The sequence below is a fragment of the Nicotiana tomentosiformis genome, chromosome 6, assembly GCF_000390325.3.
Source record: "Nicotiana tomentosiformis chromosome 6, ASM39032v3, whole genome shotgun sequence".
In the NCBI taxonomy this organism is placed as follows: domain Eukaryota; kingdom Viridiplantae; phylum Streptophyta; class Magnoliopsida; order Solanales; family Solanaceae; genus Nicotiana; species Nicotiana tomentosiformis.
This window is the reverse complement of record NC_090817.1, coordinates 130,263,365-130,290,135: the sequence shown is the minus strand read 5'-3', so window position 1 is coordinate 130,290,135 and position 26,771 is coordinate 130,263,365. Positions and strand designations below refer to the sequence as shown.

Sequence of the window (26,771 nt, the reverse complement as noted above, 5' to 3'; positions counted from 1 at the left end):
ATTTTGCGTACAATTCATAAATGACATAACAAAACTATTCCAATTTTCAAAATATGATTCCGACCTCGATACCAGAAAGTCAAACCCCCGGTCAAACTTCCCAAAAATTTAACTTTCGGCAATTGAAACTAAATTCCACTACGAACCTCCAAATAATTTTTTCTGGACATGCTCCTAAGTCTAAAATCACCATACGGAGCTATTGGAATCATCGAAACTCCATTCAGGGGTCGTTTGCACATAAGTCGACATCCGATCACTATTTTAACTTAAGCTTTAAACCTTGGAACTAAGTGCTCCAATTCATTCCAAAACCTCACCGGACCTGGACCAATTACCCCGGCAATTCACACAACTGTAAAGTACAATTTGAGCAGTAAATGGGAAAACAAGGTTGTAATTCTCAAAACGACCGGCCGGATCATTACATTCTCCCCCACTTAAACATATGTTCGTCCTCGAACATGCCAAGAGTTTTTTCCAACCCATCAATTCACTATTCCATCTTACCACACACATACCCGGGGTGAACACACGTCACCCTATTCCATATAGGATTGATAACACAATACAACTGAAATTATTGATTTAACTTTAGCCCATAAACCTTGGAATTCAATTCCCAACCTTCAGGATTTCTTTTCAAGACACGAATCTTACATTTACACACCGTATGAGTCTGAACAAGCTGCATCGAGCCATAAATATAACCACAGATATAATTACCTAACATATTAGACAACTCGCATGCTCGTAGTACCATTCCTGATCACAGTAACTACTCCAAAACCAACCAAGTACTAGTATTAAATCCCGCATTCAATAGAACATCATTCCGAAACCTTCATACACTGCCAATAATAAAAGAAACACGTGGAATCTCATAACCCTTATCAGATCAACAAGTCATGGAGCTCTCTCGCCCCCAACCAGAACCATAATCACTTTTTAAGTCGACTTTCGATATCATCCTCCCAAATATACCATTACGCAATCAATCATGCAATACCCAAATGCTCATCGCATTCAAATTCTGCCATAAGGCCCCCAATAGAACCGCACCATGTGTGCACATAACCAATGAATCATAACTCCTCGTAGCATAAGGAATAACTCACCGATCATTTCAGAACACAAATAAGTTCAACATCAACCGAATAACACATCCCTCAACAATAGCAGTATGGAGACAACCATTCTGGCTTAGTGTAGAATACACGTCTTAATTGGGCCTACCAATGGACCTCCAAATCAATTCTGGTCACCCACAATTAGGAAAATAGCCCTCCGAAAATTCAATGCGACTGATTCATAATACATCCTATCATCTGACTTGCTTCGGCCATGACTTCACGGTCCGCAACCATGAACAATATGCTCCTGAAACTCCCAAATTTCAAATTTATAGGACACGTGAATTATCATCACTGATCTCAATTCTAGCCTTCGAATGACTAACACATCTTTTATGCACGATCATTCCACAAGAAATACTCCCAAAATTCTTTCGTGCCACATAGCAAAAATTTGAATATCAGCAGTCTATCAATCATGTGAGTACCGCAATACTAATTATACATTCGTAAGTCAAAATACAATGTGCCTTCTGAAATTCGCCCCCTTCTCATACAACACCAAGTAGTAATAGTGTTCATCTAGTTATTTGGAACCGCCCATGTTGTCCAACATTCGTTACCTTCTCTTCAAGACTGAACTGTCACCTTGTACATGTAAATCCTAATCCCGCATAACACACCACATCTATTATGCCATCATGTGACAAGCACAAGAATCCCATTATCAACTTTGAGTCACCAATAATTTACATACCCTTTTAGTTAGAAACCTTTCTCTTGCTTCTTTCCAGGAGGAAATCACAATACATAACACGTTCTCTACACCGATAGAAACCATCAAGAATACTTTGGAATCTATTTACACAACCAAGCCATCAAGACCGAATCTCTCCAACTCAACCAAGACACGCAGGTCACCAAACCAAGAGTATTGCTACTAAAATATTTGTAAAGTCTTACCACATCGTAATTACCCAAAAAAAGAACCGATCCTACCATTACCATACTGGTCCAGTCTACTACCAATTGTCCTATTTCTCTGAGCCCCTTCCGAATTTGTCTTCGGATTGATACTTCTTCTTGCTAAAACACCACGATCTTTAACCACAACTCACTATAAGACACCCTAACATAAAACTACACCGCCCTAAGACCCATAAGTCAATGTATTCTTCTTAAGCACCTCCATACTTGCCACAACTGTAACACTCACTCTAAAAATACCTTATGTGAATTTAAAATTTTTCTTCTTACCCTTCTTATACAAAAGTATATAATCCATAGTCATACAGAATTCCCACAAGTCCAGGCACCATCAAACAAAAATTTCAGATTTTATCCATATACAAATCCGCCAAAAATTCTCAGTTGCTACGTATTAATCTTGAATCCATTAGAACTTTCTCGAGAGTCACCCACTTTGATCAAATCTAAATTGCTCCGCCCAAATGGACCAAAAGACACGTGCCCCATTAGCACAACAACACTCAAAGAAGTAACTCTACTTTAATTCCACCGATCAAATTCATACCCCGTGCGTATTAAATACTTCGCAAATAACAACTCACTCATCCCATGATTTTCACATACTCATAAAGTACAATATAACCCGTATCCAAGAATTCATTTACTCGAGTCATCCTCGATCTGAACCTCTGCAAGTCATATCTGATTCACAATTATACCTCAGACCAAAACCAATACAACATATAATCGTGCAATCAAATCGCAGATAGCAAATTCCCCCACTTGGCTCAAAGCCATATAAAAAACACCTAATAACCCATCATACCCATACTCTACTATTGTCATACTCCCGCAGTCATTTCAACAAAAAATCTTCACAAGGTCAGGTAACGCAAATCATAAAATACCTTAAATTATCTACTAAGCTCACCTTCATCCTCGTGACGGTCAAGTCAACTTTCTCAACCAATCCAAAATTGAATCTCAACACATATACCCCGCTGTTACAAAAGAAACTCCCCACACAACATTATAAGGAACACACTAACGTAGATTACTCCGCAGGAGATAACCTACATGCTTAGTCTCAAATTGGCATCTTGTTATACCCTTTCGCATCAACAATTACTACGCAATCACTTAATCTTTCTGAGTCCAAACTCATTAACTAGACATGAGAATTTAATTTTTCCCAAAAATTTAACAACGTGAATGATCTTTCAAAACATTCACACTCGAGACTGTACGTCATATCAAAACGAAAGTCAAGCACCCAATGGCCTTCCTTTACACTTCAAGGAAACACTTCTCGCCACATTCACACCGTCTTAACATATCCTGCAGTTACATCATACTTATCATATGGTTATCCAGCCATTCATCGAGCCACAAATTCCACTCATAGGGACACTACCGGACATATGAGTCCCATTGTACAAGTTCACACAACTGAAACTACCGAGCCTAAGCTGCGATCTAATCCTGGCCTCAAGTCCTCTAGACTTGCCCATCAGCAAAATACAGAATACACATTTCGAACCTCGTTCATGGAATAACAAGCCCGTGATGCACAGCTGATATTGAGCGCTCACACGCGCACATGAATGCGTGGAAGGAATTCAAAGAGTTATGTCTCAAGCCGAATCAATTTCGCACGATAAGCAAAGAAAGATGGGAAATTATCCTAAATGCCTTGTAGCCTCTCGAAGATAAGTATGGACGTCATCATACTGATCCACAAGACTCTACTAGACACTTGCTCATGAATTGTAAAACCTATGAACCTAAAGCTCTGATACCAACTTGTCACGACCCAAAATCCATCTAGCTGTGATGGCACCTAACCCAACCCGTTAGGTAAGCCAATTTACAAATATCTGATCCAAATAATATTTAACTAACTCTATTAGCTCCCCAAGGACTGGTAGTACAAATCATGAGCTTCTAAGAATAGAGTTTACAAAGCGAAAATGAAATAAATACATAGTCTGTTTGAATAGTACATAAATAGAGCTTTTATAAATCTAAGGCTACCATGAACAAGAGGCAGCTACAACAGGAACGCATGTGCATCTTCAAATCCGCAACCATCGAGCATGGCAACAACAACATCTAATATCTGCACGCAATGTGCAGAAGTGTAGTATTAGTACAACCGACCCCATGTACTGAGTAAGTAACAAACCTAGACTTAGGTTGAAAGTAGTGACGAGCTTCTACCAAGGTCGGGTCCAAAACCAGTAGTCCACAATAATCCATAACCACGTAAAACAATTAATACCAGAAGTAACTCAGAGATAAAATGCTCAGCTAAATCACGATTTCTAAAAATACTTCTTCTTTTCAAGTACATCAGTGAAAACCCAAATTATATACCGAAGTTGTCAAAAATATGAATAAGTTTGAAAACAATAATTTTTCCAAAAATCTTTTCCAAAATAAGTAAGATGTTTCATTTCCTTTCCAGATAACCAGTGTAAAACAAATGCATCACTATGCCCATCTGTCGACATGTGTGAGAAACCATGAATAATGTGATCTTGTACAGCATAAAAAAATTACATCTCTATGCCTGCATGTCATGTGTGCATGCCAATGTGAAGAAACTTAGTGATAAAATCATAAATAGCCCCTCGGGCAGACCTAACAATCACTCGTATACAGCCCCTCGGGCTTACCTTATAATCGCTCGTAAACAGCCCTTCGAGCATACCTCACCATCTCTCATGCCTCCCAGTCACTCAACACTCGCACTCAGTAGATACTTGCGCTCACTGGGGGTGTGTACAGACTCCGGAAGGGCTCCTTCAGCCCAAGCGCTATAATCTGCACGGACAACTCACGTGCTGCACGGACAACTCACGTGCTATAATAATATCCGGATCCGCACGGACAACTCACGTGCTATAATAATATCTGGATCCGCACGGACAGCTCACGTGTTGCACGGATAACTCACGTACTATAATAATATCTGGATCCGCACGGACAACTCACGTGCTATAACAAAGCCTATAAGGCCTGCTGCAGGCGGGCAGTCCCGATCCACATAATAATAAAGTATATAAAGCCAATATGGCTTGCTGCGGCATGCAACCCGATCCCATAATTATCCTCACAATCAGGCTCTCGGCCTCACTCAGTCATCAATCTCTCCAGTCCCTCGAGCTCACAATGTCATGAAAATCAGCCCAAAATGATGATATGATGAATCAATAAATAGCAACAGAGACTGAGAGATGATATGAAATGAATGCACATGACTGAGTTTTGAAATTTCAATTTAAACAAATTCAACAACAATATGACCTCTGTGGGTCTCAATAATACTGGCATATAGCCTCAACATGATTTTAACATGATTCTCATCTCAATAGCTCTAGTACGTAGAGATTTCCATGATTTCAGGTAAGTTCAGGTAACTACACAGTACCATAGGAATAACGAAATCACAGTTCACATGGTGCACGCCCACACGCTCGTCACCTAGCATGTGCGTCACCTCAATACCAAACACATAACATATATAATTCAGGGTTTATACCCTCAACTCCAAGATTAGAAGAGTTACTTACCTCAATCCGAGAAAATTCTTTATTCCAATAAACCTTTTTCTCGTGATTCGTTCTCCGAACGCCTCGAATCTTAGTCAAAATAATTCGATACAATCAACAAGAGGTATAGGATTAAATTCCATATGAAAATGCTAAATTTCATAATAAAAATCTAAAATTATTTCAAAAGATCAATCGTGGGGCCGACGTCTCAGAATCTAATGAAACGCATAAAATCTGAATACCCGTTCCGATACGAGTCCAACCATATGAAAATTATCAAATTCCGACATCGTATTGACCTTCAAATCTTCATTTTACATTTTTGGATGATTTTATAAAAATCTAATTTTTCTTTCATAAATTCACGGATTCATGATGTAAATCAATATGGAATCATGAAATATAATCAATATAGGATAAGGAACACTTACCCCAATGTTTATCCGTAAAAATCGCCCAAATATTTCCTAAACCGAGCTCCATAAACTTAAAAATGAGTAAAAATAGCAAGAACCCCGTTTTATAGACCCTCAGCTGTTTTGGGCACCACGAGTAGCGTGGGACGCTGCCTGTGGCGCAGTTCCTAGTATCCCAAAATTCTCAGTGCCAGGGCTAGCGCCCCACGCTACCCTGGGCGCTCGCGGTGACGGAAAATTGTTCCTTACACGGAAATAGGCATAACTCTCTCATACGATGTCCGAGTTCAATGATTCTTTTTGCTATGGCTCGATAATTTCAATACGGATCTAATGCTTCAATCAAAACTGAATTTGGAGCTCATTTGCATAATGTGATACCACATATTCTTGAAGAATCGGCATCAAACATTCTAGGTTCGATGCCGAAACATAGCAAATAAATCTGGAATGAACTCAAATTTTGCGTACAAGTCATAAATGACATAATAAAGCTATTTCAATTTCCAACATATGATTCTGACCTCGATATCAGAAAGTCAAACCCCCGGTCAAACTTCCCAAAAATTTAACTTTCGGCAATTCAAACTAAATTCCACTACGAACCTCCAAATAATTTTTTCCGGACATGTTCCTAAGTCCAAAATTACCATACAGAGCTATTGGAATCATCGAAACTCCATTTAGGGGTAATTTGCACATAAGTCTGACATCCGGTCACTATTTTAATTTAAGCTTTAAACCTTGGAACTAAGTGCTCTAATTCATTCCAAAACCTCACCGGACCCGAACCAATTACCCCGGCAATTCACACAACAACTGTAAAGTATAATATGAGCATTAATTGGGGAAACGAGGTTGTAATTCTCAAAACGACCGGCCGGGTCGTTACAAAAACAGAAGCTAAAAAGCAATGAAAATCCAGCAAAAACACCCCCAAAATCAGCTTCGCACAACACCACAAAACTGACCCGTAACAACAGCATATTCGAGTTCGAGTTCCGTCGAGGTCGTAGGTGTAGTTTCGCGGTCGAGTTAGCGTGGTCGTGTGGTAGAGCTCCAGTCAATGTCCTGCTGCTCGCTTTCAAGCTTACATGCATTTTTCATTGTAATCTGTTGGAACGTGTTAATCTAAACACATTAGATATCGTGTAAATCGTAAAACAAGAACTTACTTGTTCTTCGTGAAGCGGATGTGAGCATAAACTTAATTGCATACCAGGATCTTGAACATGATAATCTTACACAAAATTGTACAGAAAATATACCTGAATCGTAAACCATCATCGTGAAGCGGAAGCGTTAATTCAAATTGGTTTCTCGCACCTTGCCATAACTTTCGTTACCGCCGTCTTTAGTGATGAAAGAAAGAATAAAAAAAATACGATAACCCTAATGGGTGGGTAGAGGACCAATTTATAGAGGTTCTCACTTAATCCGATACGTCCAGCAAGTAACCGATCGGACGGATGAGATTTGATCATTAATTAAATATTAATTATGGGCCTTAAACCTATTGGACCACATACACGTAGGAAAAATAACTTACATTCTCCCACTTGGCCCAATAATCACATAATATTAATATTTAATAATATAAACATTAGTTGCGCATAAACAAATCCCTTCTATAACTGTCACAACCAAAATCCCGCCACAAACGTCGTGATGGCACCTAGTCTCTAAGACTAGGTAAGCCGATTTCCATTACATTTCGAAGTAGAGACTAGGTAAGCCGATTTCCATTACATTTCGAAGCCATTTTTTGTTAAAATAGAAACTAACAGCGGAACAAATATGAATATAACAATCTCCCAAGACTGGTAGTACTGAGTCACGAACTCTAGCTGAATACATGAAATGATCTCAAGGATCGAATACCCAATACCGTTTGAATAATAAATAACAGTACAATAAAATGGAAAGACTCCAAGGAACTGCGACGACCAAGCAGCTCTACCTTGAATCCTTACGATCCCGCTTTAACTCTGTCCAAATCCGATATCTCCAATACCTGGCTCTGCACAAAAATGTGCAGAAGTGTAGTATGAGTACACCACGGTCGGTACCCAGTAAGTATCAAGACTAACCTCAGTGGAGTAGAGACGAGGTACAGTCAAGACACTCACTAGTCTAAAAACCTCTGCAATATGATATACAAATAATAGGAAACAAATAACAATAAGGACATCACAAATTAACCAGTGAAATGTATAGCAGGACAACAAAAACACCATTAATATCGTTCAACGATTAATAAATATAAGTACACCCAATTAAATCAAGTCCTTTAATTAAATATCTTTCACATATAATTCTTTCAAATAAATCTTTTTGAGTAAAAATCCTTCCAAATAAATATTTTGAATTTAATTTTTTCAATTAAAAAGTCACCATGTGAGACTTCATTTCATAGTCATACAACTACGGGTCTCAGCCCTCTTTTATATCTCCACGGCACTTCGTGCCCATAATTAAATCATCATATTATCCTGGCACCTCGTGCCCACTTTTTATATTACTACTGCACGGATAGTTCACATGCCAATAAATAAACCATCATATTTTTTTTCGGCACCTCGTGCCCTCATTTCATATCATAATTGCACGGACAATTCATGTGCCAGTATCATCATTATTTACTCACGGTACCTCGTGCCCACATTTCATTTTATAATCTGTCTGACAATAGCCACTGGCTCCCAATTTCAACATAAATCAGACTATTATCAATTTACCAACAACAAGATAAATTGCATAAGGTATAAAAATAAACACAAGAAAAATCACACCATCACATGAAAATTACCAATGCAACCACTCCACATCATCACATATCATCCATCACAATAGCCACCATTATCTCTCATATAGCCACCCTTATCACTCCTATAATAGCCTCCCTTATCCCTCCGCCCTAATAATATCAATAGCCACCCTTATCGCTCTTATAGCCGCTCCTATAGCCACCCTTATTGCTCTTCCCAAATAATATCCCAACACACACAACAACAGTGAAATGCCACCCTTATACCCAAATTCCAATAACAACTCGACCTACAAATCTTAAATTTTTATTTTTGGAAGATTTTACAAAAATCTTGATTTTCTCCATTTAAATCCGAGTTAAACGATAATTATAATCATAGATTCATGAAATATAATCACTTTAGGATATAGAACACTTACCCCAGTCGAAGTCGTGAAGAAATATTCAAAATCGCCCAAAACCCGAGTTCCAATAATCCCAATCAAAAATGAAGAAATGACAGGTTTTCAATTCTTAAGTTTCTGCCCAGGTTCGCATTTGCGGACAAAATCTTCGCATTTGCGAATGAACAGTGTTTTCACAATTGCGATAAATGGTTCGCAATTGCGAATGAACAGTGTTTTTGCAATTGCCATAAATGAACAGTGTTTTCGCAATTGCCATAAATGAACAGTGTTTTCGCAATTGCCATAAATGGTTCGCAATTGCCATAAATGAACAGTGTTTTCGCAATTGCAATAAATGGTTCGCAATTTCCATAAATGAACAGTATTTTCGCAATTGCCATAAATGGTTTGCAATTGCCATAAATGAATAGTGTTTTTGCAATTGCCATAACTGGTTCGCAATTGCGAATAAACAGTGCCCACTAGAAACCAACAAACTCAAACTTCTCCGAAATGGTCCGAAACCACCCTAAAACTCATCCGGAACCTCTTGGACACAAACCATATATGAATTTCAATCATAAAACATACTACGGGCCTGCTTGCGCACTCAAAATACTGAAAGGAGGTCGTATTGACCCGATATTGACCATGGTTAAACTCCCAAATTTCTTAACTTTACTAGTCTCTCAACCAATGATCCAAAAATACACCTAAGCCCCTCGGGACCCATTAAATCAAACCAACAAGTCCTAAAACATCATACGAACTTAGTCGAAACTTCAAATTACATCGAACAATGCTAGAACCACGAATCATACGCCAATTCATGCTTAATGAAACTAAGAAATTCCAACTTCTACATTTAATGCCGAAACCTATCAAATCACGTCCGATTGACCTCAAATTTTGCACACAGGTCATAAATGACATAACAGACCTATACAAATTTTCAGAACTGGATTATGACCCCGATATTAAAAAGTTAACTCCCCGGTCAAACTTCCCAAAAATTCTATTTTCGCCATTTGAAGCAAAATTCACTACGGACTTCCAAATAATTTTCCGGACACGCTCCTACGTCCAAAATCATCATACAGAGCTATTGGAACCATCAGAATTTGAATCCGAGGTCGTTTACTCAAAAGTCAACTCTCCGGTCAACTCTTTCTATTTATGCTTCTAAATAAGGATTGTTCTTTTAATTTAATTCCTAATCTTCAGTAAATCAAACTCGACCACACCCGTGGGTCATAATACATATTGCGAAGCTGCTCGAGACCTTAAGTCACTGAACGGGGCATTAGTTCTTAAAATGACAAGTCGAGTCGTTACATTCTCCACCTCCTAAACAAATGTTCGTCCTCGAACGTGCTAAGAATTATTCTAAGGTTACCAAATTGATGATTTTACTTTTAAACATATACTCACGGTTGATCCCACGTTACCGCATTTGAGATAACTCCGACAACAACGTCTCAATTGAGATTATTTCTTTTATCCATATTTGTAAACTTTAAGACCAATTTCTTACACTCCAAACATTTTCTAAAAGGCCCGATTTTTATAACAACGTACGATATTAGTCTCAACTGGATATAACAACTTTTGCCTACGCACACATCAACTTTCTTGATAGTATTGAAGTACTTCGAATGTTTTTTTTTCCGGGGTGTTACATTCTCCCCCGCTTAGGATCATTCGCCCTTGAATGAGAAGTAGCGTCCGCCTTCAAACACATAACATAACTTTTCTCTTCTTTCGCACATATCAATCTCCCAAATTTTTCTAACTCCGAAATTTTTCAGAAATTTCAGTAGAGTCTTCCCCGTAAATGGGCCTATCCACCTGCCAGAATAACACCAAAACAACTCCTAATAACACATCCACAACCTAACAAGGCACCACAATGTATACATCAATAACACTAATCTCATCATTACAAGTACTGCATTATCATAATGATATCAAGACATGGAGCACATCATATGTATGCCTATCACCACATCTCTGGTCTTAATAGTTGTTCATAATCGATTATAACATCGTCAACTAACCTCATATTAACCAAAACTCGTTTCGAATTTTCACAATATTGACAGCAAAATGTGAGGCATGAAGACCTCATAACCTTTTACCCGACTCAACGAGTCACATTTAACGCCACCTGGGCACCCACCTTATAGGCTAAGACTCAGTGTTTATAGCACGAATATGGCTAAATATGCACATAAAATATACAAGAATTGTCAAATAAGCCTAATAGGCATGTCTCCATATTAATACTATAGTACAATTTAATTTCAAAAAGGGAGAATTTAAAATCATAAAATTTTCACCACAAGGACCTCGTCCTTATATCACTTCCACCGCGACTTGTAGCCCAGTTTAAATATTTCAGATCATAAAAAAAAAGTATTTTGCACATTGTGCCAACTGAAATTTCAATTTCCTTTCTTTCTTCTTTTCAATAAATTCCGTAAATAATTTTTCATAACACATAATGAACCCTCATACCAGTAGGGCATATAATTCATAAAATTGGAATCAATTATTCCGAAACACATTAAACCCACTGTAATGAATAATAAAAATTACTTTTGGACTTATAGCCCTCAATGGTGCACAAAAATAAAAATGACAGACACGGGCTCACATCTTCAAATCTCCCAATAGGGATAAACATATAAGTGGGTCACAAAATTACGAAGCTCACCCATAAGCGGAGCATAATAGGAGGACCCGCCTTAATTTTCAAAACCGAATCAAATTAAGGAAAGATATTCTTTTATAACAAATCAGGATCGTACCTGTAATGACACCATCTAGTGTAGTGGCCTCATCCACACTATAGCAATCATATCAACGGGCTGGGCCTCCACCTCTTAGGCTCCCTCTACCTGCCTATCCTCCACCCCTAAACGGCTATGCACGTGGAGTATTACCTGGAATAAAGCTTGTAGCCTGAGTGTTCTGATGAAATTCACCCCTCCCAAGTCTGGGATAATTTCTCTTGATGTGTCTAGTATCACCACACTCATAACAACCCCTCTGCGGGTTCGGATTCTCATACTGAGTCTGTGCCGGATAACTGGAATAACCATTATAGGGACCCCGTGCTGGTGGTACATTAAAGAACTTCCTGGAACACCCCGAGTATTCTGAAATTGTTTCCATGACCCCGTTGATACTGAAATGTAGAATTATTAAGGACGCGGGAATATTGCAAGTCCCAGCATTATCCCATACAAATCTCAGCTCTTAATCATATACAAGTTGCGGAGAACCTTTCAATACCACATAAATACATCTCAGGCCAAAACTCATATAACATATGACCCCGCAATCTGATCGTTGATAGTGGACTCCCTCACTTGGCGCGAAGCCATAGGACACATTCTGATGATCCATAATAATAACCTTCATCACTCGTAGGACACCGGTCATAAGACACCTCAAGCCATTTATTTGGCACATGTCATCCTCGTGATAGTTAAACTCACTTCCTCCAGTAGGTTGGTTGCGTATGTACCCTTCGCTAAATGGAAATTCCATATGAACTACATAGTCTCTAATACCACAAACTATTTCAGATCTACATCCACCTCATGACCCTACCACAATTGTGATGATTAGGCAATTAATTAAACCTTCTTAATATCATACTTATCAACCAGATGTCAGAACCTGCTGCACCCCAATGTGCACAACTGAATGATCTCTCAATAATTTCGCATCCTCGATCTGGACAACACATTGTAATAATGGTTGAGCAACCCTGGCTTCCTTATAACCCATATGTAGTATCACGAACCGTTGGCGCATAGTTGATACCGAGTGCGCAATTTCATATACGAGTGGATGAAAAAGAACATAAGATATATGCTTCAAACTGAATAAATGTCGCACGATAAGGAATGAAAGAAGTGAAATTTTTTTCTACTAGCTCTGTAGCCTCTCGAAGATAAGTACAGACGTCTCCGTACCGATCTGCAAGACTCTACTAAACTCATTCATGACTCGTAGAACCTATGAACCTAGAGCTTTGATACCAACTTGTCACGACCCACATTCCCGTCACAGACGCCGATTTCCATTACATTTCAAAGCCATTTTAAAAAAAATAAAAACTAACAGCGGAACAAATATGAATATAACAACCTCCCAAGACTGGTAGTACTGAGTCATGAACTCTAACTGAATACATGAAATGATCACAAGGATCGAATACTCAATACTATTTGAATAATAAATAGCAGTACAATAAAATGGAAAGACTCAAAGGAACTGTGACGACCAAGCAGCTCTACCTTGAATCCATACGACCCCGCTTTAGCTCTGTCCAAGTCCGATATCTCCAATACTTGGCTCTACATAAAAATGTGCAGAAGTGTAGTATGAGTACACCACGGTCGGTACCCAGTAAGTATCAAGACTAATCTCAGTGGAGTAGAGACGAGGTACAATCAAGATATTCACTAGTCTAAAAACCTATGCAATATGATATACAAATAATAAAAAATAAATAACAATAAGGACAACACAAATCAACCAGTGAAATGCATAGCAGGGCAACAAAAACACCATTAATATCGTTCAACGATTAATAAATATAAGTACACCCAATTAAATCAAGTCCTTCAATTAAATATCTTTCACATATAATTCTTTCAAATAAATCTTTTTGAGTAAAAATCCTTCTAAAGAAATATTTTGAATATAATTCTTTCAATTAAAAAGTCACCATGTGACACTTTATTTCATAGTCATACAACTACGGGTCTCAGTCCATTTTCATATTTTTCATAAACACGGGTCTCAGTCCTCTTTCATATATCCACATCATATTACCCTGGCACCTTGTGCCCACTTTTTATATTACAACTGCACGGATAGTTCAAGTGCCAATAAATAAACCATCATATTTTTTTCCGGCACCTCGTGCCCTCATTTCATATCATAACTGCACGGACAATTCAGGTGCCAGTATCATCATTATTTACTCACGGCACCTCGTGCCCACATTTTATTTTATAATCCGTCTGGCAATAGCCACTGGCTCCCAATTTCAACATAAATCAGACTATTATCAATTTACCAACAACAAGATAAATTGCACAAGGTATAAAAATAAACACAAGAAAAATCACAACATCACATGAAAATCACCAATGCAACCAATTCACATCATCACATATCATCCGTCACAATAGCCACCCTTATCTCTCCTATAGCTACCCTTATCACTCCTATAATAGCCTCCCTTATCCCTCCGCCCTGACAATATCAATAGCCACCCCTATCGCTCCTATAGCCACCCTTATCGCTCCTATAGCCACCCATATCGCTCTTATAGCCAACCTTATCTCTCCTATATCCACCCTTATCGCTCTGCCCAAACAATATCCCGACACACATAACAATAGTGAAATGCCACCCTTATACCCATATAATATCAACAGTGAAATGCCACCCTTATATCCTCAAAATAATAACTCAACAATTTACACAGAATATTATCACGACAACATAACAAAAATCAATTCATAACACAATTTGCCCAATGGCCACCACCAATTCCAAAGATATAACAATTCAATTATTTTCACAACAAATAGCCGAAGGCTTCACACAATGTGTATATGACCTCAAAAATAATCAACAGAGATAGAAATTACTCAGCACAGGGCAATGCCTTAATTAATCCAAATTCTCAATAATTATATAAACACCTCTTCTTAAGCTCATTTAATTTATTATTTGCAGAGGAAAAATCCATAATGAAATTAAATCCGAAGAAATATCAAATCATCAAATTCACGGAATCCACATAATTATACAAGTAATAATCACCTCAAATTGTCATACAAAAATAAATTCAATAAATGCGAATTGAAGAATGGCAAACAAATGATTAAATAAATGCCGACCAATATCCAATTTACTACACAATATGCCTAAGACTTTAACCCAATATATTTTGCACATATAAGCCCGAGTACGTACTCGTCACCTCGCATACACGGCTTTTCACATTTCACAAATGGCACATAAGACTCAATGCCTAAGGGGTAATTTCCCCACTCGAGGTTAAGCAAGACACTTACCTTTTTGAAGTTATGCCGATATTCCAAAATCGCCTTCTTGCTTGAATTGACCTCCGGACCGCTCAAATCTATCCAAATTAATTGTATAACTTTATTAAAATTCATGCAATTCCGGATAATAATACGTCGACTTAAAAATTTATTCCAAAAAGCCAACGCGGGGCCCGCCTCTCGGAACCCAACATAATTTTCATAAAATCCGAACACCCATTCCGATACGAGTTCAACCATATCAATTTTATCGAATTCCAATAACAACTCGACCTCCAAATCTTAAATTTTCATTTTTGGATTATAGAACACTTACCCTAGTCGAAGTCATGAAGAAATATTCAAAATCGCCCAAAAACCGAGCTCCAATAATCCCAATCGAAAATGAAGAAATGGTTCGCAATTACGAATGAACAGTGTTTTCGCAATTACCATAAATGATTCGCAATTGCCATAAATGAACAGTGTTTTCGCAATTGCCATAAATGAAAAGTGTTTTAATGCCGAAATCTATCAAATCACGTCCGATTGAATTCAAATTTTGCACACAAGTCATAAATGACATAACAGACCTATACAAATTTTCAGAACTGGATTCTGACCCCGATATCAAAAAGTCAACTCCCCGGACAAACTTCCCAAAAATTCTATTTTCGCCATTTGAAAACAAATTTCACTACGGACTTTTAAATAATTTTTCGGACATGCTCCTATGTCCAAAATACCATACAGAGCTATTGGAACCATCAGAATTTGAATCCGAGGTCGTTTACTCAAAAGTCAACTCTTTCCATTTATGTTTCTAAATAAGGATTGTTCTTTTAATTTAATTTTGAATCTTCAGTAAATCAAACTCGACCACACCCGTGGGTCATAATACATATTGCGAAACTGCTCGAGATCTTAAGTCACTGAACGAGACATTAATTTTTAAAATGACAAGTCGGGTCATTACAATAACGTCCATCATAAATACCATAATACGATAAACTACTAAATGTGAGTTATGGCGGTTATATATCATTTGTCTACATACTCCCTTCCATATACTACAACATTAGTAATTTATCGTATCGGGTTCATAAGCTATAAAATATTATGTTCCACAATAATGTCTCATTGAGACTTATCCTGTAACATCTTAAAATAATAATGTGTACACCATTATGAGAAACAGGAAATCATTAATATATATCAGAAATACATAAATGAGCTCAGAGTGTCAAAACATCATAAATACATCAATCCTAAATACAGCCAAGACCCATTCTATGTACATGTTCTTTAAATGTCTTTGGCTATAAACCTTTCGTTAATGGATCTGCAATCATGAGATCAATTCTAATATGCTCAAGTGACAATCTTTGTTTTTGAACTTCCTCCTTGACGGTAAAGTACTTTAATTCCATATGCTTGGCACCTTTGGAGTACTTATCATTCTTGGAGAAGAATAGTGCTGCAAAATTATCACAGTAAATTTTCAGCGGCTTGGTAATGGTGTCGACAACCCCAAGTCCTGAAATAAAGTTTCGCAGCCATAATGCATGAATTGTGGCTTCAAAACATGCCACAAATTCTGCTTCCATTGTGGATGTAGCAATGACAGACTGTTTGGCACTCTTCCACAATATTGCTCCTTCAGCTAATTGGAATAAATAGCCAAACATGGATTTTCTAGTGTCAATACATCCAGCGAAATCTGAATTCGAGTATCCAACAACTTCCAAATGCTTGGATCTCCTATACATGAGCATGTAATCCTTCGTTCCTTTCAAGTATCTCAAAAATTTCTTTGCAGCTTTCCAGTGATCAATTCCTGGGTTACTCTGATATCTTCCTAGCATTCCGACCGCAAAACTAATATCCGGTCTTGTGCAAGTCTGAGCATACATCAGACTACCAATAATTGAAGAGTAAGGAATTGATTCCATTTCCTTTCGTTCTACATCATTCTTAGGGCATTACATGCGACTAAATTTGTCCCAGCTGAACAATTGTTCATGTTAAATCTCTCTAGAATTCTTTCGATATAGCCTTTCTGAGACAATACCAATAATCCTTGTGATCTATCACGGAATATTTCTATTCCTATCACATAGGATGCCTAACCCATATCTTTTTTTTCATAATTCTTAGAGAGAAAATCTTTAGTCTCACGTAATATGCCTAAATCATTAGTAGCAAGTAGAATATCATCAACATATAGGACTAGAAATATAAACTTGCTCCCACTGATCTTTTGGTATATACACCGATCAACGGTATTTTCCACAAATCCAAAAGATATTATGGTATCATTAAACTTTATATACCATTGTCGTAAGGCTTGTTTAAGTCCATATATTGACTTCTTTAGTTTACACACTATTTAACCTTTTTTTTTAATTTCAAAACCCTCTGGTTGGTCCATATAAACTTCCTCCTCGAGGTCTCCATTAAGAAAGGTAGTTTTCACATCCATTTGGTGTAACTTTAAATCATAATGAGCCACCAACGCTATAATAATTCTTAAGGAGTCTTTCTTTGAGACCGGTGAAAGGGTTTCTTTATAATCAATGCCTCCTTTTTGAGTATAACCCTTGGCAACAAGTCTGGCTTTGTATCGTTCAATATTGCCATTTGAATCACGTTTGGTCTTAAAGACCCATCTACACCCTATTCTTTTAGAACTTTCTCGCAATTCAACAAGTCTGGCATTACTTTCAATGGCTTGTGAAAATGAAACCGGATCCTTATTAAGACCAATGTCAAAATCTGACTCTTGCAAATAAACCACGTAATCATCCAAAATAGCCGATTTTCTAACTCTTTGAGATTTTCTTAACGGCATTTCTTGTGGTTCATTTGTGTCAAATATTTGTGAGTCAGTTTCTTCATGAAGTGTTTCATCCAAATGTTGCTCAGTGTTGTCAAAGTGTTCTTCAACAACTGGAACAATATTTGGTATTTGTGTGGAAGTAGGCACATTCACGGGTAATAGAATATTGACCCTCACCTCTTTTATTTTCACACTTCGCTTTTCAACACTCCCACTAAATTCACCATTCTTAATGAATCTTGTATTACCGGTTTCAACAATTCTCGAACTATGATTTGGACAGTAAAACACATACCCTTTAGATTTCTCTGGGTAACCAATAAAGTAACCACTTAATGTTCGAGAATCTAATTTCTTTTCTTGTGAATTATAAACTCTAGCTTCCGCTGGGCAACCCCAAACATGAAGGTGCCTTAAACTAGGTTTCCTTCCTATCTACAGTTCAAAATGGGTCTTTGGAACTGCCTTACTAGGAAACATGTTTAATAAATATATAACGATTTTAAGAGCATACATCCACAATGATTTGGGTAATGAGGAATTACTCATCATGCTCCTAACCATATCCATAAGTGTTCGATTACGCCTTTCTGTAACACCATTTTGTTGAGGTATTCCTGGCATAGTATACTGTGCACATATGCCATGTTCCTCGAGGAACTTTGCAAATGGACTGGACATTGTCCCGATTCATTATATTTTTCATAATATTCACCACCTCTATCTGACCTAATAATTTTCACCTTTTTATCTATTTGCCTTTCAACCCTATTAACAAACACCTTGAGAGCATCTGTTGCTTGAGATTTTTCTTTCAGCAAATAGATGTATCTATAACGTGAAAAATCATCGATAAAAGTGATAAAATATTTCTCTCCACCAAAAGATGGAACATCAAAGGGTCCACAAATATCGGTGTGTATAATTTCAAGAAGCTGGGTGCTTCTTGTGGCGCCTTTCTTACTATGCTTGGTTTGCTTTCCCTTAATGCAATCCAAACATATAGTAAGAGCAGTAAAATTTAGATTCGGAAGAATCTCATTCTTTACTAATCTTTCTAACCTTTCTTTGTATATATGACCCAAACGTCTATGCCACAAGTAAGCAGAACTTTCATCTAGTGAACTACGTTTAATTCCAACATTATGTTGAACATTAAGAAGGGATTCAGAAAAACCAATATCGAGTTTCAATTTATATAAACCATCACTAAGAAAATCAGAACCATAAAAAATAACATTCTTATATAAATTAAAACATCCATTTCCAAACTTTAAATCAAATCCAGAAACATCAAGTCTTGAAAGAGAAATCAAATTCCTAGAAACTGAAGGTACATAAAGAGTCTGTAATAGATCAAGGTGATGTCCAGTCTCCATGATCAAACGATAAGTCCCTATGCCTTCAATTGGAGCCTTCATATGATTTTCCATGAACAAGAAATCCTTATTTGGATTTGTAGTTTGGATTGTAAGGAATCCCTGCAACGTAGTAGATACATGAGCAGTTGCACCAGAATCAAGCCACCAAGTATTATTAGAAACTTCTATTAAATTTGATTCGAAACATACAAAAGCACTAATTGTACCTTTCTTTTCGAATCAAGCTTTACGTTTCAGGCAATCTTTCTGATAGTGTCCTTCCTTATTACAGAAACGACACGTATCTGTCTTATGTTCCTTCTTAGCATTCTGTGGAGATTTAGCAGGTTCTTTCTTCTTCTTGAACTTGTTGGGCTTCACTTTAAGTCCTTTACCAGTTCCTTGACCCATGAGGTTAATTGAATGACTCCCTTGTTTCTTAAGTTTTGACTCCTCCTGAGTAAGTATACTGGATAATTTACTAACATTCCACTTATTCTTAATAGTGTTATAGTTAATTTGAAATGGTCCATACTCAGGAGGCAACGAGTTCAGAATAAACTGAACCAAGAAGGATCATCCACTTTCATCTCCAAGGTCTGAAGTCTTGCTGCAATGTTAGTCATCTCGATGATATGGTTTTGCATACTACGCGACCCATCAAACTTCATAGTCGTGAGTTCAGCCATTAGTGTACCAGCGAGAGACTTATCTGCAGAACGAAAATATTCTTCCACAAACTTCAGGTATTCCCTGGCACTTTCTGTTTGTGGAATAGTACTCTTAATATTGTTGGCAATATTCATTCGCATAAATATAAGACTTAGCCTGTTAGAGCGTTTCCATGCTTTATGGAAAGACTTCTTATCCGTACTGCTCGAATCAGTAATGGCAGCGGGCTTATCATTCAGCAAAGCCAAGTCAAGATCCATCACACCTAAGTGGAACTGGACTTGTTCACTCTATTCAGAAAAGTTCAATCCGTTGAACACAGTAACAGACGAAGCATGCGAATGAAAAGGAATAGCTGCAAAATAGATAATACATGCTCACAAATCAATATGGATTCAACAAAATAGTTAAAGCATAACGCAATTCTCTTTTGGGTGAATACTACGACACACTATCATAATTTAAATGCCATTTAGTCTTTAATAGGTAATTTAATATTTTTAACCAAATATATATGCCATCTTTGGACAAATAATATATATTTGACTAAAGAATATTAATTTTACCTCATCATATTCACTATTCATAGAATAATTGATTCACCTTTGGGTAAATCCTTAAGTTCTAGCAATAGTGAAAATTAATTTATCCACTAATTTTTAATTATAGGCATCTTATTAATTTCATGGATAAACTATAATTTTATGTATGCATATTTTCATAAACAAACTAGTTTGGCCACTTTGGTGACTAACAAACTATATAACATAAGTGCACACACAAAATAGAGATCATAAGATTTTATGCATGTGAATACTTTAAACGGTCTAGTTTGATCACTTTGGTGACTAACAAACTATATAAACATTAATCACATACATAAAAATAAATAATAAATGACTTCACCGACTTAATAATCCAAAATATTATAAGAGATGAGAACCTAAATTAAATATCTCCACAACATATACATAATAAAGTAATCAATTTTTTTTAATAAATAATAATTTTGTGGAAGATATTTCATAACCTAATTCCTTTAAATATGCTAGAATTATCATCGGCGCCGCCTTCAAGGCTAAGGCTTCTCCATTCATCCTTATTTTATTATTAACAATAATATAGGACCTTTCAGATTTTGAAGCCCAAAGTTGCATAAAACTTTTTTCATACTAACAATACCAATCCTTATAATTTGCAGACAAAAGAACGTGATTCATGATTAGTAATTGAATGTACAAGGTTATACTATTCTTATTACTTAAAGCTATTGACACATTCAAAAGCATTCTTAATTCTCAGAACATACAACGAGAATATGAGAAAAAGAATTTTCTCCCATTCCTTTTAGGATATTCACGGATAAAGAATGATTCCTTTCGTTTTCATTAGTGAAGATTATACGTTCAATCAATCCAGGCTCGGATACCACATGTGAGCATAAACTTAATTGTATACCAGGATCTTGAACATGATAATCTTACACAAAATCGTACAGAAAATATACCTGAATCGTAAGCCATCATTGTGAAGCGGAAGCGTTAATTCAAATTAGTTTCTCTCCCATTGCCCTAGCTTTCGTTACCGCCGTCTTTAGTGATGGAAGAGAGAATAAAAAAATACGGTAACTTTAATGGGTAGGGAGAGGACCAATTTATAGAGATTCTCACTTAATCCGGTACATCCATCAAGTAATCGATCAGACAGATGAGATTGGATCATTAATTAAATATTAATTATGAGCCTTAAACCTATTGGGCCACATACACGTAGGAAAAATAACTTACAGCGGAAGCGAAAGCCTGAAACGAACCGCGGCTGGAATCACTGGTCGATGGTGATTGTCACGTTGTGACGAATCAACCCCTATATCGCAGTCTAAACCCTAATCTGATTTTAGGAGACGACTAGGCGTAGGAAAATACTGTGTATTCTATATTTTTAGTTGTACACTTTATGTGTACTTATATAGGGAATACCAGAGTTTACTAATAACCCTGTTGGGCCTTAAAGAACGCCTTATGGGTGGACCCAAAATTTCCTACATAATCCGATGTTGAAGATTCACTATTAACATGAAAGAAAATTTTCTCCCTTGAGGTTCATCCTTCTACTCGTTTAAATTTTGATTGCTATATATGTGAATATATCGTTTGAAGCATGAAACTTGTGAAGGTTGTTCATTGTGATATTGATTTTTGTCACTTGCTTATCTTGCTAGTTTGGCTTGTGGATTACTGCTGTAGTTCTTAAATTGGAACGTGAGCAGAAGTTCGAGTCTTTCAGATCTTGTTTTGTTGAACAAGGATGAGTTAATAAAGTCTTGGTGATGTGTCGAGATTCTTTTGCTTTTAATGTTGCTATCCTTATTCGATTTCTAAATTTTTCATATGTGCAGTTCACTAGAATTACGTATATAAATATTGAAAGCACAAATCAGAAATCAAGTCTTTTGTCGACTAGCTTAATTGCTACAAAAGTGGTAGTTTCAGGGGCGACCCTTTTAGTCGCCGCAGAAAGTAATATTTTATTTGCGACTATAATGACGACGCTACAAATAAGCACAACTTTTTCCTTTACTGCTTAAACCAAAAAAATTTATTTCCCGCTTGGACCACATCAGTGGCAACGTTTTTTGAAGTTGTCGCTAAAATTATGTTGCAGCGACCAAATCGCCTCTTAGTTCTTTACTTTAAAATTGAAAACTAAATAAAAATTAAACACCCTTCGTAGTCTTCCTTTTGCTTTTTTACCAAATCCATTCTCCTCTTTCCCTCGAAACCCAAATTGAGCCGTGAAACTTGCCCATGTGAAAGTAGAAACGAAAGCAAGCAACTCCTTTCTCCTGAAATTCTCATTGTGGGACGCGAACCGGTGAAATAAGAAATGGAAGCAAACGATTTGGCTTAAGAAAAATCAATTTGGTGTCTGAGCATCGCAAAGCGGCCTTGTGTTGTTTCCTCTCCTTTCCTCTGAGATTCGTAAGTTGCAGTGGTTTTTCTTTTTTGGGTATTTTCACTTTCTATTTTAGTTCCCATTGCTTTTCTTGTTAAGAAAAATTGCTCTGTAAGTGTCCGTTTTGTGGTTTGAAATAGTCTTGAATTTTCCATGAAGTCTTCAGATGTTCTTTCTTTATTTTGGGATTTGTTCAGATTACTGTGATAGCCTTAGCTTGTTTTTGTTTGTTTTGATAATTTATTATAATTTTCATTAAGGTCAAATGCTTCATTTTTTGTTAAATTCAAGTGCACATGCTTAGTTGATTAGTTAGAACTGTATATAGTATGGATGAACCCTGGGTATCCTTGTTGATTTCTCTACTTAGTCACAGTCCATTTTCTTAAACTATTCTTGTGGTTTAAGGTCTTTAAATGTCTTTTTTTTTTTAATGTTTTGGCAAGCATAGAAGTGTTTAAATTCAAGTAATTGAGTCAAAATTGTGCCTCCATGTTCTCTATTATGGGTGGTATATTATACTCCAGAATGTTCTTCTTTCCCCTGCACTCGGATAGTTTTCTGCTTAACCTAGATAAACTTGCCATACTTTTGTATAATTTTCCTCTTCACCCCAAATCTTCTCCGTTCAGAGAAAGTAAAATGCATAGAAAGAATGAACTCTATTACATAGTTTTTAGCATCTGGAATGGAGATTAGGAGCGTTTGGGTTTCTTATTCCCTTTTTTCTTTTGGTCTCTGATTGGATTTCTTTCCATTGCTAGTGATATTTTCACTGTCAGTAGGTCAGATTTTGGTTGTTATTTACCCAGTCTAATCGGATTCATGAAATCTTTCTCTTTTCCTTTTCTCTTTGGAGAAGAAAGTGTAAAGAATAAGCTTTGTCTTTGAACCTTGAGATAATAACACTGATAATTGCGCTATATTGGTTTTGTGGTTTCATAAGGTGAATTCATATATTTATCCCTTCAACGATGTTGTGTGATTAATGGATAATTATGCTGTTATGCTGATTCTTAAGCATGGATATACATTTGTTGTTTCGATTTTCTTCTCTCTGCCTTGTTTTTCTTTCTTTTCTCTTTTCTACTCATAAGAAGGATGTGTTCTCTTCTAGTTAATGCTATCCGTAGTTTTCAAGATCTTGAGGTGAAGTTTGCAATTATTTCTTGAAGATGAATTTCATTATGTTTCTTAGTATAGGTTGGTAATGAAGAACAAATTCATGTTACTATGCGCATGGAGAAGATAACCGAACTTTGTTGCGAGATATTATTGGCTGCTTGACAAGTATGAACCATTTTAGAACATATAACACCTCCATTATTATGGAACTCAAGAGGTTTGTTTCATTTCTTAGTTTTCTATTTATGTTATTGAGCGTATTCTTATTTTTCTAATTTGACCTATTTTTGAAGATAATTGTTATGCTTGAGTGCACATATATATTTTTGTAATACTTTGTTAGAAAGTGTGGCTTTCAAACAGTAGTTGGCTAATTTCCACATATTTGAAGTGTCTTGATTAGTCGGACCCCTACATGCCACAACAATCATACTTAATAAATTTGGTCTTGTCCAGATAGTTTGACAAACTTATTAAGCCTACATATTTGAAGTCTCTTGTTGAATCTCAAAGGAAAATTGTTCCTAATGCTTGTAAAATCTAAATTGAAACTTAAAATGAAGAGTAAGGAAGAATAAAAGGTATGGATCTACTCCTAACCAATCTTCAGTTACCTAGGCGTTATGAATTTTTTTTATCAATTCATTCATATTATCGAAAACATTCTTTATTAGCTAGGTTGTTTTAGGAGAATGTGGTACTAGGAGTCCTATAGTCCTTGAAGGCTTGAACATATAGCTATGCACTGCAAAATGTAGTTGCTTTATTAACACTTACAGAAAAATGCTATAATAATTTTAATGTAAAAGATAAATTTTCTTCTGTTGTGTTTCTAATAAAATTTATTTCATTGGCAATTAATTGTTTTTATTAGCTTCATTGTTGACAATTTATTCATGAAGGAGCTTTACTGTGGTCATTATGAAAGGAAATTGGCAGAAAAGGCATTTAGTTTTTTGTGATAGATATTTATAATGACAAGCTATTCAATTTGATTTTTTCAGGTATGTGGATTTTAGATAGTAATATACCTGACTTGAACGACCTTGGGATTTTCATTTGGCATATATCTAACTTGAATTGAACTTTTTTTTCCTTCATAGAAACTTTTGGTAAAGTAATTATGCACTGTGCTTCCAAACATTATCATGGTGACTGCAGAGATATTTTCGAGGCTCGGGATTCTGAGTTCACGGCTTGGGATTGTATGAAGAGTCTTTAGACTTCAAGAGAAAATGATGCTAGCGAAGCCAGAACTTGAAGACATCTTATTTTGCTTTATTTTTTGTTGTTGTTTTCATGTGTATGCACAATTACTACATGTTATGAATTTTTGTTAAACATTTCCTAGGTTATTTTGTTTGATAAATGTCTTTAGTGTTGTCTCTTCTAATATTAATGAGTTGCCGTATTACCTTTGTGCAATATTAGTAGTAATATTATTGCAGCTATTTTTTTTAAAAAAAAAAGACAAATACAATTTGTGGCGACTATGGTCGTCACTAAACCCAAGAAATTGTGGCGATTAAGAGTTGCCATTGGAAGCATTATAGTTTTTAGTGGCGACTATAAGGCGCCACTAAACGTCTTCATCACTAGAGACCTAACAATCTTTTTGCGAACTTTTCCTTACTTCCTAGGGCAAATAAAGTCGCCACACATGTGCATTTTCTGTGGCAATCCCAAGGAGTCGTCACAAATAATATATAGTTACGGCTTTACTTGCAGCAACTAAAGTCGTCACTAAATATAAGAAAGTCGCTGGCCCATTAGCCTAATAACTAGATTACATTATTTCCCCCAAAATGGTATCCATAAATTATGGCCTTCACAATTATCTCAAACGTAGCAAAGAATATGCCACAACCCAATTTCACCTAAAGGTCGTGATGGCGCCCAACACTACAGCTAGGCAAGCCAAACTAATAAATTAAGTATATATCAATCATTCTTTAATAATTTTCTAGATAATTTATTCTTTTTCCTAGCAATATTAATGAAAGTAGAAAAGGTACTGATTAATTTAAATCCAAGGAAAATAATACAAATCTAAATTCTACCAATATGTATGCCAAGACCTAGTGTCACAAGTGTATGGGCATCTAGTAAGTTATACAAAACTCCAAATACTGTCTAAAATAAAATAGACAGAGTGCAAATACAAGAAGAGGCACTGGTAGCTGCAGAACGACTCAGAAAGTGTAACGACCCGACCGGTCGTTTTGAGCCCTAGTGCGTCGTTCAGTAGTTAGAAGCTATGAGTAGCTTCATTTCAGGTATTACGACTTGTACGCGTGGTCAGAATTGAAATTTCGGAGGTTCAGAATTTATCTGGAAAGAAAATTCTCATTTCAGAAGCTTTAAGTTGGAAGAATTGACTAAGGTTGGATTTTTGAGCAAACGATCTCGGAATCGGGATTTGAAGGTTCCAACAGGTTGGTATGATAATTTTGGACTTAGGCGTATGTCCGTATCGGATTTTGGAGGACCCGGAAGTGTTTCGGCACCTATTGTGGAAGTTAACAATTTGGAAGAATTTCATACATTTGGGTTGAGGTGTATTTCAATGTT

The 26,771-nt window shown here is 36.5% G+C and overlaps 1 protein-coding gene and 1 long non-coding RNA gene across 2 annotated transcripts; one reads left to right on the top strand and one right to left on the bottom strand.

Annotated features, from left to right (window-relative positions):
- Nucleotides 1-16,567: 16,567 nt before the first annotated feature.
- Nucleotides 16,568-17,200, bottom strand: LOC138894772 (secreted RxLR effector protein 161-like). Its single transcript, XM_070179498.1, has one exon. It carries the CDS (start codon nucleotides 17,198-17,200, stop codon nucleotides 16,568-16,570), a length of 633 nt encoding a protein of 210 aa, XP_070035599.1.
- A 5,491-nt stretch (nucleotides 17,201-22,691) lies between these two features.
- Nucleotides 22,692-25,625, top strand: LOC104105337 (uncharacterized). Its single transcript, XR_688332.4, has 2 exons — nucleotides 22,692-23,101; nucleotides 24,279-25,625. It is a non-coding gene; the product is annotated as an uncharacterized lncRNA (long non-coding RNA).
- Nucleotides 25,626-26,771: the final 1,146 nt, after the last annotated feature.

What these genes read in the sequence shown, in the direction of transcription:
- LOC138894772 (XM_070179498.1), bottom strand. Translation starts at nt 17,200, where the DNA reads ATGGAATCAATTCCTTACTCTTCAATTATTGGTAGTCTGATGTATGCT.